Below are 15,225 nucleotides of genomic sequence, written 5' to 3' on the forward strand. Positions count from 1 at the left end.
TGGTGAACAATGGAGATAGGAGAGAGGTTCGTTGATAACTAATTTTTATTGTTGGTTCGTGATGTTCAGAAGTAAACTAGAAAGGGAAATGGTAGAGTAACAATAATAAGAGAACAGTTTCCTCTGTTGTTTAGAGACTATGCTCTTTATTAGGTTTTGCTTTAGCACAGGTCTAATGGACTCCAGAAGTCACTTGTTTTATTTTCATCTTCAATTATCTTTATAGTTGAAATGAATACCTTAGTTTAAAAATATCATACTAAACAACGTCACTAGATTTTGTTTATTGTAAGGCCAACTAATCTTTTGATCATTATTTACAAATACTGCTGTGTGGTCAAACCAAAATGAATTGTTAAGGATAGAGATCATTTTGGTCATTTCCACATAACATTTTGTGCTTTAGATTCACTTTAGTGCCCCTGTCATTTATAAAGTGATGCCATTTTTTTCCCCAAAAGATTTTTGCAAATACTGGATTGGAGCATTTTTCAAAAAATTGTACTATGTTTGCTCTTCTAATCTATGTAAACTTGCAGTTTTACTTCCTAATCTACATCATAAGTTACAGGTGATTATATTTGGGAAAAATACATAGTAATGGCTAACATTTACTGATTTCTTACAATGTGCTAGACACAGTTCTAAGCGTAGTACATGGCTTGTGGAATTTAGTCCAGTAGAGCTCCATGAGACAGACACATTTATCCACATTTTGCAAATAAGGAGGCTGGTGTACAAAGTGCTCATATGTGTCTTATTAATACTTTTTTCCATGCTAGTACCAATTCTTAGTAAAGCAGAATTCTTACAATTAACTCATATAGTTTAAATTTAGAAAGTCCTGCCAAAATGAACTGAAATAAGAGTTATAGTAGATATACAAAGACCTCTGTTATGACCCTCTTTATGCTGTAATATTGATACTATGATAAACTAATAATAGATACGTATCTTTTAATTATAAGTATAAAGTTAATTTTGATACCCTATCGTATTAACTTGATAATATCAGAATTAATAGTTTCATGTAATAGGAGAAAGGTGAATAATTCAGTTTAATTTTTCTGTTTACACTATCAATTTGGGGTATTTTAGTCCAGATTTCTTGTACATTCAGCCATATATCATTTGTCATATTCCACTGAACCAAAAAATCCATTGCTTATACAGTGTACCTTTGCAACAAAGATTTGCCAGATTTTCCTATGGTTACTCCCAGTGAACATATTTATTGCATAAGAAAGTGTAGAAAACACCTTTCTAAATGAAGTTGTCACATTTCCATGAAAGGAAATCCTAGGAAGAGAAACCATCAAAAAGCAAAATGTAAGCAATAGAATTGATCTGCAAAGTGGTGATTCCCAAATTTGCCCTCAGGAGGAGTCCAGTTTATTTTTAGTGATGTTGTAATATTTTCAAAATAGTTTTAATTTTAAGTTATTGTAATTGAACAACGTACTATGTAGCAGGGTTAGAGTAGAAAGGGGAGGAAAAGAGATCTTGTAAAATTAAAAGAAGAAAAGTTTCTAAGATTTTGAAATAGCCATCTATCACCCAATAAGATTTTACTTGATAGGTGTTAAGTATAAAAAAATCTGTTACATGTGAATACCGTCTGTACTAGGGTGAATTTAAATCATCCCCCTTTGTAAATACGAAATGAACAGTAAAACCCCAATTAACCTAATGCAGTTAGAAATTTTTCTAAACTTCTTATTAATACGGAAAAACAATTAAATGAGCGTGTGTTGGCAAAATATGGAAAACAAAACCTCGTCTAGGTTGTCAGGACACAGGTTAGCTAAACTCTTAACCTTGTTATCTATAGAGTATTGATCCTTGATTGAGGCTGAGACATTGCAATCATCTCTATCCTGAAAGATTAATTTGTTCACCATTTCTGGCTAAGGGGAATTGATACACAAGAAATTCTTTTTTAACTCTTAGTAAACCAGAAAATCACTTAACCAGAAAACATCTTCCTATAAACATGGTTAATTGAACATTCAGTATAAAAAGAAAATAAATGATTATAGTGTTAATGTGATTATATTGTTACCAGAGAATTCTATGATATTCCATTGCTTGTCACACTGCATGTTTCGGATAACATATACGAAAGCTCTCCTGAAAATGACGTTAATGAGTTAACATCAAGAGACAGAATCATTGGGTCACTTTTGCCTGTGGGTGGTTGGTAATTTTGATATTTACTAATTGTCAGATCTTTTCACCTGAAAAAGGTAAAGCTTACTTAGAGCCTTGATTGTGGATAAGCGTTACTTCTTAACTGTGAAAGAAAGGTGACTCAGTTTTCTTAAGTTTATTTTTATAAACTAGCAAGGGTAAATAAGAGATTTACTTTTGCTGCCTATATAAAGTCTACATAAAATAGTTCAGAATGGTGTATAAGGTGATTCTTATTAAAAATATATATTCGTGTATTTATATTTGCACATATAAAATGGGTCAGACCAGTAGTAAGACCTAGTATTTGGATTTCATAGTGACATGAAGGAAACTGTTTATAATGGCAAGCAAGTCATGGTGGTTGTTTACTCTGCTTAACTTTAGTCTCAAGTTAAGGCTATGCCCTGAATATGCCTAGTACTTCTTATTTCATCACCAGTCTATTTCTGCTAGTTCGTTTCCTTTCAGGTCATATTTATATTTTCCATTGGTAACTCCTATTGGAATAAAAGATTCTATAAATATATTACTTATTATAATAGATAATTTAAAAAATTGATTCAAAAATTCCTTTAAGCTTTAAGATGTATCCTTTAATTCTAATGCCCTAGGTATGATGAATTGTTTTGTATTCATTATGTCCATATTTTTGTCATATTTTTAGATTAATGATGTCTCAGACTTAATAGCCAGGATCATGTATCTCAGTTTCAAACTGCAAATCTTCATCCCTTCTGCATTTTTTCTTGCCCTTCAGGGCAAATCTGTATCTAATATTTCGGCTGTGATATATTTTCATTTTTAATTACTGCTTGAAGATGCTACATCAGTAATAGCATCTAGCCTTTTTTTTAAATGGACTTCTTAGTTGTTCATAATTAGATGAAAATAGCATTTTTATCCACATGTAGCTCCTTGTTTTGGGTTTTTTGTATATTGAAATATATATATGTGTGTGTGTATATATGTATATCTATGAAATGTGTCTGTGAAAATAGTGAAGGATGTGATGTATCTTTTTGTTTGTTTTGGTCAATAGATGGCAAATGTGGGATCCTAGCTCTGTGTCTGTGTTTGTTTTTTTTAATTTATTTTTTATAAATGTATTTATTTTATTTATTTATTTTTGACTGCGTTGGGTCTTCGTTGCAGCGCGCGGTCTTTCTCTAGTTGTGGCGAGCAGGGGCTACTCTTCATTGCGGTGCGTGGGCTTCTCATTGCGGTGGCTTCTCTTGTTGTAGAGCATGGGCTCTAGGTGCATGGGCTTCAGTAGTTGTGGCACACAGGCTCAGTAGTTGTGGCTCGCGGGCTCTAGAGCGCAGGCTCAGGAGTTATGGCGCACGGGCTTACTTGCTCCACGGCATGTGGGATCTCCCCGGACCAGGGCTTGAACCCGTGTCCCCTGCATTGGCAGGTGGATTCTTAACCACTTTGCCACCAGGGGAGCCTTGTTTGTGTGTGTTTTAAACCATGCATTATAGTAGATTTTCACTCTCCTTGCTAGAAAGAAGCTATGATAATATAATCTGTTTGTAGCAATTGAACTTTTGTGCTTCGTTTACAAGTCGTATGTATTTTCTGAATGGATTTTCATTGACAGGATGTAGGTGATACAGAGGTGGTCAATGCTAGGCCTCAGCAAAAAGCTGTAGCAGCTACAGATACTCCAGTGCTAACTCAGGGCAGATGATTAAATGTTGATTGTAATAACCTAGATTCCAATAACCTTTTAGAAGCATTGTCTGACCAAAGTGGTTAATCTTTGTTGGGAAGATCTCAAACTAGAGTTATAGGTGGGATTTTCATGTTTACCTAATTTTCTTGGGTTCTTTGGCCTTTTTATTTTTGATGGGGTAACCATAGATCATTTTGTGGGTGAAGACAGTTTGAATTGTTGAGTTCTTAACCACCAAAAAACTTTAGAATGTGTAAGAGTTCATTAAAACTGCAAATATTTTTGCTATAAACCAACATTTCATTCTATTTCCTTTTTTTTTACTGTTGAATTTTTTGTTTTCTAATTTTAAAAAAATTTAGTTTTTTAAATGAAGTGTAGTTGATTTACAGTGTTGTATTAGTTTCCTTTTTAGTGACTTTTTTATTAAAAATTTTTTTTTCAATTTATTTATTTATTTTTGGCTGCGTTGGGTCTTCGTTGCTGCACGCGGGCTTTCTCTAGTTGCGGCGAGTGGGGACTGCTCTTTGTTGCGGTGTGCAGGCTTCTCATTGCAGTGGCTTCTCTTGTTGCAGAGCACGGGATCTAGGCGTGGGGGCTTCAGTAGTTGTGGCACGCAGGCTCAGTAGTTGTGGCTCATGGGCTCTAGAGCACAGGCTCAGTAATTGTGGTGCACGGGCTTAGTTGCTCCGCAGCATGTGGAATCTTCCCGGATCAGGGCTCGAACCCATGTCGCTTGCATTGGCAGGTGGATTCTTAACCACTGTGCCACCAGGGAAGTCCCTTTTTAGTTACTTTTTTTTTTTTTTTTTTTTGTGGTACGTGCGCCTCTCACTGCCGTGGCCTCTCCCGTTGCGGAGCACAGGCTCCGGATGCGCAGGCCCAGCGGCCATGGCTCACGGGCCCAGCCGCTCCGCAGCACGTGGGGTCCTCCCGGACCGGGGCACGAACCCGCGTCCCCTGCATCGGCAGGCGGACTCTCAACCACTGCGCCACCAGGGAAGCCCTTTAGTTACTTTTTAATGCTTCTAACTTTGTTAATATTTGGAAAAATTGACTCATGTTTTAAATTTAGGTATATTCAATTCTGGTTGAAGTAATACTAATATTTCTATTTCTTTTACCATTCACTTTGAAGCAGAAGAAGCCCATTTACATGGAAGACCCGTTCAATGATGATCATCAAGAGAGGCAAGAAGTGGAAATGTTGGCTAAGAAGTTTGAAATGAAATATGTAAGTATAATAAACTTTTCACATAGGTAATTTTATCCTGTTGGCCTATTTTTTTTTTCTGTGACAGTTTGGGAGGGCTGATAGCATCCATTGCTCACATTATCTTGTTCTAACAGATTGAACCCCAATAAATGGTTAGCTATAAAGATTCTGATAGGTTTGTGATGGCTGTAATAGTAGCTGTCATTTATTGTACTCCTTCTAGAGTTCAGGCAGTTTGCTTATCATCAATATCTCCAATCCTTATAACAGCACTCCAAGGTAAGTAATATGGACCACATTTTACAGATGAAGGAACAGGCTCTGAGCTTAAGGTTGAATAACTGATCCAAGGTCACACAATGGCAAGAATGAGGCTGCATGTCCAGGTCTGTCTAGCTCTAATCCTTTGCTCTTTCCACTGCCATTGAGAACACTTTTAATTCCTTTGGTGTAGTAGTTCTCAAGCCTTCCTGCCTCTTAAGAGTTTAAGAGAATGCATGTGTGTACTTCTAGGCCACTGGGTTCAGGATCAATCAGAAGCAGCATGAAATTTCTTTATAAGTATCTTGTCTACCTTAAAATTCATGTGCATTTTATATTCTTTGCCACAGTAGATTGGTGTTTGTTTTAATATAAAAATAAATTTGAATTACCTGATTGTAAAGTTGCTTAATGTTATTCTCAATTTTTCTAGTATAATTGACTTTGTTGGAAGATTCCCCCCTATCCTCTCCCCATTTTTATCTTATGGCTTTAACTACCCTTTGTCTCTGCTAAAACATGACCCAGGAGAAGCAAGACCTTACCCTTTGTGGTTCCCCTGTGAGCATTGAAAAGTATCTCACAGAGATAGGATATTAGCTCACACTAGCTCTGTCATTCATGTTATCTTCAAAATGCAGCTACGGTCTTGGTGGACACTTGTTGGCTCTTTGCGGTAGTGAAGAAACAGTTTGGGGGATGGAGAAAATACATGAGAATATTTTGAAATGTGGGTCAGGTTCTAGGCCATACTTTGCCAGCTACTAGTTGTGTCCATTGGTGAGGTTATTTAACCTCTTTGGGCCATAGTTTTCTTATCTGTAAATTGAGATGTTCAGGTTTTTCACAGCCCCTTGTGGCTCTGTATTCTGTGGCTGTATAATATCTTTAGGGGTGGACTAATGGGTGTTTCCATGGAAGAAATAGCCAAAGTTGTTACATTTGTAGTGTTAATTATAATACAGTGTTCTCAGATTATAAATCCTGAAGTAACTGTCTAAACTTTTTATACAGATTAATACATTGGTTAAATTTAATGTTTTAACCAGGTAGTACATTTACATGGTTCAAATTCAAAAATGAAAAAAAATATAGAGTGAAAAATCTTCCTTTTATTCTACTGTCCACCCACCTTATTTCACTTCCTAGAGGCAAGTAATATTCTTGGGTGTCCTTCCAGAGATATTTTATGTGTATCTCTCTATATACATTATTCCTCCCCCTACCCCGCACCCCTTTTTACACATGTTACAGAATGCATTACATGGTTCTGCTCTTTGCTTTTTTCATTTACTATATCTTGGAGATTTTTTTCATATCAGGACAAAGAGAGCTTTCTCTCTCTCATTTTTAAGGCTACATGGTATTCCACTGTATGGACATATCACCGTTTATTTAACTAGTCCCGACATAATTTCAGTTGTTTCCAAAAATTTACCCTTCTAATAGTACTGCAGTAAATTACTTAGTAGCATGCCATTTCATACATTTTCAAGTTTATCTTCAGACCAGATTCCTAGAAGGGGAATTTTTAGGTCAAAAGATTTATGCATTTATAGTTTTGGTATATACAGTATTATCAAATTACCAGTTTCTACTCCCTCCAACACTATATTAGAGTGCCTTTTTTCCCCATGGGTTATAACACCAAGGATTAGATTGCCCTTTGCAAGTGGAAAATTCCTAGCATATCCTGTAAGTAATGTACCTCACGGTTAGCATTAAATCTTATTGGGAAGCTTTTGGATAGTTCTTGGCATAGAAAAACCAATGTTCTGAAGAAGTTGGTTGATGTGTAAAGTTGTTTCAAATAACTAGGATATATACAAGCACTGTCATTGTGCAGGGATAAAATGTTATTCTTGTTATAATCCAAATTAATGGGCTGTATTTCTTCTCTAGATTTTTATTTTGGCTACTGACTCTCTTATTTCCATTCTAAGTAGAGATTTAAAATGTCCTACCTCATGAAGGCTTTATGTGCATAAACCGAAAAGCATGCCATGAATATTATATCCATGAATGTTAAATATGCATATTATAACAAATTATTTGGAACGTTTTAAGAAAATCATCAGGCTAAAAGTGACCTGGGAGAAGATATCTTGCCAGCTCTAGGCTCTAGGCTTCACAAAAGATCACTCTTAAACAACAAAGATTTTTATTGGTGTTCAGGCATATCATATAGAGACATCTATATGTATATTTATACATATATGTTGTATATTTATTTATACAAATACTATATATATATTTTTTAAGTAAAAGAAAATCTTTTAGATATTTGCAAAATATTAACCCACCAAAGTTAGATTTCTCTTTTTGCAGATGACAAAAAGATGACTTAGTTCTTTGAGGTTTATAAAACACAGATAAAACTTGTATCCCTAGCTACCTTTTCTTCTTACTTTTTTTCCCTTCATAATATAACTTAGATGTCCTTGTCATTATTTCTTTTTTTTTAATTTTATTTACATTTTATTTATTTTTTGGCTGCGTTGGGTCTTCATTGCTGCGTGCGGGTGAGCAGGGGCTACTCTTCATTGTGGTGCACAGGCTTCTCATTGCGGTGGCTTCTCTTGTTGCCGAGCATGGGCTCTAGGCTCACAGGCTTCAGTAGTTGTGGCACGCGGGCTCTAGAGCACAGGCTCCATAGTTGTGGCGCACGGGCTTAGTTGCTCCATGGCATGTGGGATCTTCCTGGAACAGGGCTCGAACCCGTGTCCCCTGCATTGGCAGGCAGATTCTTAACCACTGTGCCACCAGGGAAGCCCCCCTTGTCATTATTTCTGAAAATCGCTTAAGGTTACTTCTAGCCCTTTGTTTCTTGGAACGAGAGATGGAGTTATTTGTTAAGTTTTGTGTATAAATAATAAAACATTTGAGCATTTTTGTTGGACATACAAAGAGACATGGTATTTGCCGCCTCCTGGAGAAACTTTCAAAATCATTGGGAAGACAAAACATACATATGACACACAAATTCAGGGCCAAGCAGTGGCCTATGGAAATGAATGACTCTCCTTTGGGGACCTGAAAGTGAGTAGAAGTCCCATTCTTGAAATTGGAAGGAATTTTGGAGACTTGAATGGATACTTTCAACCTCCTTTCTACCCTTTGTAGGCTAGCAATGGATGAGATGCACCAGCAGCAATATATTGTAGTGGAAGGAGCCCAGGATTATGAGCTAATGCAGCTAGATTCTGATCCTCTCTTTGCCATAACTAGCTAGGTGACCTTAGTGAAGGCTCTTGGTTTTTTTATGCTGTAGTATGTGTGAGGGGAAAATAAGGTCTGCTTAGTCAACTTTATAGCACAAGGGTTTTGTCAAAATAAGATGAAAAATAGATTATTAGTGTTTGAAATATTTAAAGTGCTATCTAAATGTGAAATGCTGTTCAGTCACTTAAATATATCATTCTTTTTTTTCTTTTCTGAAAAATAATTTATTTAAAGAGGTAGCAAGTAACTGATTAATTCTGCAAAAGAATAGACATTAAAACACCTAATATTTTTCTCTCCCTTCCAGGCAGCCAGGTGTGTGTGTGTGTGTGTGTGTGTGTGTGTGTGTGTGTGTGTGTGTGTGTGTGTGTGTGTTTATGTTTTTTTTTTAATTAATTAATTTATTTTTGACTGTGTTGGGTCTCTGTTGCTGCACGTGGCCTTTCTCTAGTTGTGGTGATCGGGGGCTAGTCTTCATTGCGGTGCAGGGGCTTCTCGTTGCCATGGCTTCTCTTGTGGAGCGTGGGCTCTAAGCGTGTGGGCTTCAGTAGTTGTGGCACGTGGGCTCAGTAGTTGTGGCTCATGGGCTCTAGAGTGCAGGCTCAGTAGTTGTGGCTCATGGGCTTTGTTGCTCTGCGGCATGTGGGATCTTCCTGGACCAGGACTTGAACCCATGTTCCCTGCATTGGCAGGTGGCTTCTTAACCACTGAGCCACCAGCGAAGCCCGGGCAGATATATTAACCAGGCCTCTTGATTATCCCAAGGGCTAGACCAATGCAGTGAATTACTTCATTGCATAAAACAGAAATTAAAACATATCATTCTTGTAGAGAATTGCTTTTATTCTGTACCTGTCATAAATTCTTTTTATGTAAACATCTATGTGGTTTTAACCTCTTTTAATTGATGACTCCACTGATTTTGATCTTTTAGTTCAGGCATTCTATTCCAAGTAGCCTTTATTTTTCGTCCTCCAGTCACTTTTTACATATTCTTAACTATTGTGGTCTTCTTAAAGACTACAACAGATTATTTGGAGCCCTTTAAGAAAATCCTCAGCTGGGACTTCCGTGGTGGTGCAGTGGTTAGGAATCCACCTGCCAATGCAGGGGACATGGGTTCGAGCCCTGCTCTGGGAAGATCCCACATGCTGTGGAGCAACTAAGCCCGCGTGCCACAACTACTGAAGCCCACGTGCCTAGAGCCCGTGCTCCACAACAAGAGAAGCCACTGCAATGAGAAACCCGTGCACCACAATGAAGAGTAGCCCCTGCTCGCCACAACTAGAGAAAACCTGTGCGCAGCAGTGAAGACCCAACGCAGCCAAAAAAAAAAGAAAATCATCAGCCAGAAGTCGCCTGGGAGAAGAGACCTTGTCCAATCCTAGGCTCTCACAAAAGATCACTGTTAAGCAACAAATGAAGATATTTACTGACCTATTGTTTACTGTCCTTTAGTTACGTTAGTGCCTGAAATTCAGGAGTAGCAAATTCAGATGTCCCCAGTTTCCCCTGATTAATCAGTGAAGCAAGCCAGATGGACAATAAAGGTGGGGGATTGTTCCAAACAGGGGACAGTGCGTGCTCTAAAGGGGACATTGCTACTCAGTTCCAGCCTGTGTTACTTTGTAGGAATTTGGGCTTAGGGTTGCCAGATCTTTCCATTTCTCAAAAGAAGGCTGAAATCTGGATTTTACTCTGTTATCTCTTACTTTTTTTTTTTTTAAATAAATTTATTTATTTATTTTTGGCTGCATTGGGTCTTTGTTGCTGCGCGCGGGCTTTCTCTAGTTGCGGCGAGCGGGGGCTACTCTTCGTTGCGGTGCATGGGCTTCTCTTGTTGCGGAGCATGGGCTCTAGGCTCACGGGCTTCAGTAGTTGTGGCTCATGGACTCTGGAGCACAGGCTCAGTAGTTGTGGCACACGGGCTTAGTTGCTCTGTGGCATGTGGGATCTTCCCAGACCAGGGCTCAAACCCGTGTCCCCTGCATTAGCAGGTGGATTCTTAACCACTGCACCACCAGGGAAATCTGATTATATCTTACTTTTAAATGTGGGCTTCTAACTAAAACACCTACTGGGCCAAACAAAATGTCCCTCTGTGGGTCAGATTCGGCTCTCAAGCTTTTGTTTGAGACCTTTGTGTACTTGCTTCACTATTTTTTTCCTAATATATTTAAGTCATCAGTTCATCTACTTTTACATTCTGCCCTTTCTTGTCTGTGAGCAGAGTGGTTGGTGGTACATGTGGGGGCGTGTACCATTTCCATTGTGGAGGAGCGTGCGTTTGTAGGAAGTTTCAGAGAATGGAGCAAGTTAAACTCAATTGGGGGTTTCCAGATATGGAGAAAAATGGGATGCAACTTGATCTTAGAAAATTGACAAATGTAATAACAGGTCCAGTGACCAAGGAGGTGGAAAGTATAAAATAAATCTTACATGTATAGTTTAAAAAAAAATACTGGATGCATTGAGATGTGGCTGCGTCCAAGAGTGATGTTAGTGATAAATTCTGTGTTTTACTGGAAGGCCTGAGAGGCAAGTTTATGGGCTTTTTGTGGTCTTTAGTATATCTAGCTGTTGCTTGTGCTGGAGAGTTGAGTGAGGGGGAGCAAGCGGCCACCTGAGGGAGAAGGGAAGGCTACTTGTGGAGTATAGGATGTGCCTTATCCTGCAGCAGTTGCTTGTGGAAGAGGATTGAGACAGCTTTGGTGATAGCAGAAATTATGGAGAGTATAGAACCCTGTATTGAATGGTTGGTTTGTGTTTTTTCCCCCATTCTGTCCTATTTTTATTGTCTATGTCATATTTCCTGTTATGTTACTCTTCAGGTAATGTGACACTGTGTATTCAGCACCAATTGCTAAATGTTCTTTTGGGAACAGAGCAGTATAAGTATTCAGCACTTACTTTTACTTAGAGTATATTAAATTGGTTGTTGTACATAAATCTTAATAAATAGCTAAGTCCGAGTTTTGACATTTGACATTTGTCTCGTTGGTTACTGTAGGAAGGAAGGAGGATACAGTTTAAAGAGGCCCCCGTGACTTTCCTCATTCCCAGTTTTAAGGCTCCAAATGTGGAGACTAAATATCCTACTGTCCAGTTCCGTTTTTAGGTGGTTTCTAGGTTGTGTATGTTTTTCCGAGGCCATGTATACGGTAGATCAGGGAATGAGGTTTGGTTTGATGGGTGTAGACTTGTTCTCTAAGCCTTCTAGGGCATAGGATAACCTATGGTGGTTGGCAGATTTCTTTTAGTGATTTTTCTCACTGTGTTACCCCAGCCATCTTGAAAGATCATGCTATCCTAGAATTGGATATAAATTCCATAATCTAAATGAAAGTGCTTAACACAATACCTGATACATCGCAGTTAATACTGCTTGAATCTGAATGACTCTCTAAACAGGAAGACATGTACTTCTGCCAGGCATTTATTAGCATGTATAAAATCACATTATGACTTTAAAATCTGCTTAGTACACCACATAGACTTTGAATACCACCTTTGATAGTACCACCTTTGATGCTTAATTCTTTGTGATTTTGGACTCTCAGAGCCCTAAGTAGCTTCGTATTTATTTTAAAAGGGAGGATAGGGACTTCCCTGGTGGTACAGTGGTTAAGAATGCAGGGGACACGGGTTTGATCCCTGGTCTGGGAAGATCCCACATGCTGTGGAGCAGCTAAGCCCGTGCTCCACAACTACTGAGCCTCTGCTCAAGAGCCTGCGAGCCACAACTACTAAGCCCGTGTGCCGTAGTTACTGAAGCCTGTGTGCCTAGAGGCCATGCTCTGCAACAAGAGAAGCCACCGCAGTAAGTCCATGCACCACAACGATGAGTACCCCCACTCGCCGCAACTAGAGAAAGCCCACACGCAGCATCGAAGACCCAACCCAGCCAAAAAAATAATAATAATAAATAAATAAAAGGGAGGATAAGGGTAGATTTGATGAGTTAAAAGTCATTTTGAGCAGTTTTACAAATAAGGCATTTGATGAAATAAGAGTTAACTCTGTTTTTAATCAAAAACAAAGTATATTTATAAAAAGTCTTGATTTTCTTTTGGTATGGCTCTTAAAACTGTTTTTGTCCAGTTATTTTTTAAAGGATGGCAATATCTTGGAATAACTGTATAATTTCCAATGAAATTGGCTTCTTCATGATATATACTACTCAACTGAGTGGAAAGGAAAAATATTTTTATACTTAAAATAATTATGAATTGTTTGAAAAGTATCCTCAAATATGAGACTGATATAAGTGGATGTTAGAAAGCATTTATGCACCCTATCTGGGAATTTTAAGAATTCTATCCGTTATTCATATTATTAGATGATCATCCACAGTTGCTGAGGCAGTAGAGCGTCCTTGGGAACTTCCTGGGCTGGTTTTCCTCTCTTTGTTTGAGCATTATGTTAGGTCTGGTCTCTAAGGATCAACTTGGTAGGGCTTTGGGTAAAGCAGTTTGGGCCAACTTGTAAATACCACCACAAAATAAATTCTACTTACAAAGCACAAATACCAGTGTATTTAGGTTCTGTTGGCCAGTAATAGTGTAGTCCTACAAATACAATAAAAATGGGAAATAGTAACCTTTCAAAGCAGTCTGAGGGGTGTGATTTTTTAAAGGGCGAGGGAGACTTCTCCACTCAAATAATTGTTTCTTTAGTGCAGTTATCAATTGTAATTGCTTGCCATGACATGCCCTTTTAAGTCCTTGGCTTCTTTGAGGTAAATAAATTCTCTTCATCTTCCTTCAGTCCCTTAGGAACAGTTGAGAATCAGCAGTTTTAGGGTATTTGGGAGGAAGGTTTTGTATCCGTAAGTGGTGATTATAGAAATCTGTGTATAGTATTTCTGTGCTGTTAAGTCAGCTCTTGACTGTCTTTCCACTGACTTAAATCTCTACCCTTTTCTATTGGTAGGTTAAGAAAATTAGTAAAGGTAGAAGATAAGGTTGTGACAGGGCTGGAACAAACAGGAAGCTTTGTGACCAGCAGATATTTTCTTCTCAGTTATCAGACTAGAGTCTTAGCAGTGTCATGATTCTTCTGTCTTCCACAGGTGATCAATGAAAGCTTGTTATTAGTTAGCTTTCTTATTACCTGAAGGCAATAGGGGGTCCCGTACTAAGAACACTTGTTGTTTGTTTTCCATTTTAGTGTTACAGTGTAATCGGACTTCATTGGCTTGAAACACTGATTATCAGGTTAAAGCAGGTACTAATGACTCAGTAAGCTAGTTTTTTTCTGAGTCATAGTGTGTGAACTAGTGCCCTAGGGGAGTAGATTTAAAGGGGTTTCTTCATTTTAGATGTAGCAAAATTCAAGGGTTTTTTAAATTTGGAAAATAAAATTTGTATTTCTATAAGATACATTTATTGTGTAAACTGTAACATCAACAACTGGAGGAGGCCAGAGAATTTATCAAGGCAGACTTTGATGCTACTGCAGAGTGTATTTTTGCCACAGATGCTGAAAAAGACAGCAACTCAACATAGGCCCAGTAGGGAAGACGTGATAATATAGTCCTTTGCCAATCTGTCTTGAGTTCCTTTAGGTGAATTTTAATATTTGTGAATTTAAAAAAAAAAAAAGGAATTCCCTGGTTGCCTCGTGGTTAGGATTCCTGGCTTTCACTGCTGTGGTCCTGGGTTCAGTCCCTGCTTGGGGAACTGAGATCCTGTAAGCCGCATGGTGCGGCCAAAAAAAAAAAAAATTTTTTTTTTTTTGTGGATTAACTGGTTTGTGCCTTTTTGGCAACTGTCAAAAATTTGGCTCCACTTTATATCATTTGCGTATCACTGGATTTCAGCATAATTGGGGAACTAGAGAATTGTAAGCTGGAGAATAGAAAAAGGAAGGTAGGGCAGAGGGCAGGCCGGGGACTTGGAGTTTTCCCAGTAAGGCCAGAAGGTGAAGAAAAGTAATCCGAGGCCAGAAAAACTGTGCTCTGTTGGCCTCTGTGATGCAGGAGGGAACTGGGATGTGCCAACAGTAATGCTTTGGCAGCAAGCCAGTATTTGGTAGAGCAAAGACAATGTAACCCTGGCTAGTGGAGAGGGATTTAAGAAAGAACCACCATGGGCATGGGTGTGTCGCATATAGTTTATCCAAAACTCTCCCTGCAGTGGGCCTGGGAAGCAGAACCGTATAAGGAGTCAAACAGTAAATGATGTTGAACATTTGATGGTCCAGACCTAAGAAAAAAAAATTCCTTGAATGGGTAGTACATGCACTTAATGAAAATTTGAAAGATACAAAAGATAAAATAATGAAAAGTAAATCTACCTCCTACCCCTAACTCCCAGCTAATCAGCTCCCTTCTCAGAAATAATCACTGAGTTTCTTGCCCAAGAGATCTATGTATATGTAAGCATTTACATATTTCAAAGATTTTTTTCACTATAAAAGAATATATAAATACAGATAAACAGAGAGGAAAATAAAAATCAGCTAATCATCTCTAAGCCCACTTCCAGGCATAACCACTGTTAATAGTTTGATGTGTACCCTTTTAGGGCTTTTAAAAATGCATATGAGCTTATGTACGTCCTCTCTTGCACTTTTTTTAATCACTTGAGTATTACATGAACACATTCCAGTTATTAAAAACAAATTCAAATATACATATTAAGCCAAAGTCTTCCTT

General features: G+C 38.1%; 1 protein-coding gene across 4 annotated transcripts in view; it reads left to right on the plus strand.

Moving 5' to 3' along the window:
* The window catches only part of UBN2 (ubinuclein 2), a 72,772-nt gene that overhangs the window by 1,634 nt on the left and 55,913 nt on the right, over positions 1-15,225 (plus strand). For 2 of the 4 annotated variants that reach the window (XM_079931478.1, XM_079931480.1), the window contains exon 2: positions 5,010-5,102. In XM_079931478.1, the coding sequence (XP_079787604.1) occupies positions 5,010-5,102 (93 nt within the window). Of the gene's footprint in view, positions 1-5,006; positions 5,103-15,225 lie in introns of all 4 variants that reach the window. The other 2 variants (XM_079931481.1, XM_079931479.1) reach the window with 1 other exon arrangement.

Source organism: Stenella coeruleoalba (genome assembly GCF_951394435.1).
Source record: "Stenella coeruleoalba genome assembly, chromosome: 9".
Taxonomy (NCBI): domain Eukaryota; kingdom Metazoa; phylum Chordata; class Mammalia; order Artiodactyla; family Delphinidae; genus Stenella; species Stenella coeruleoalba.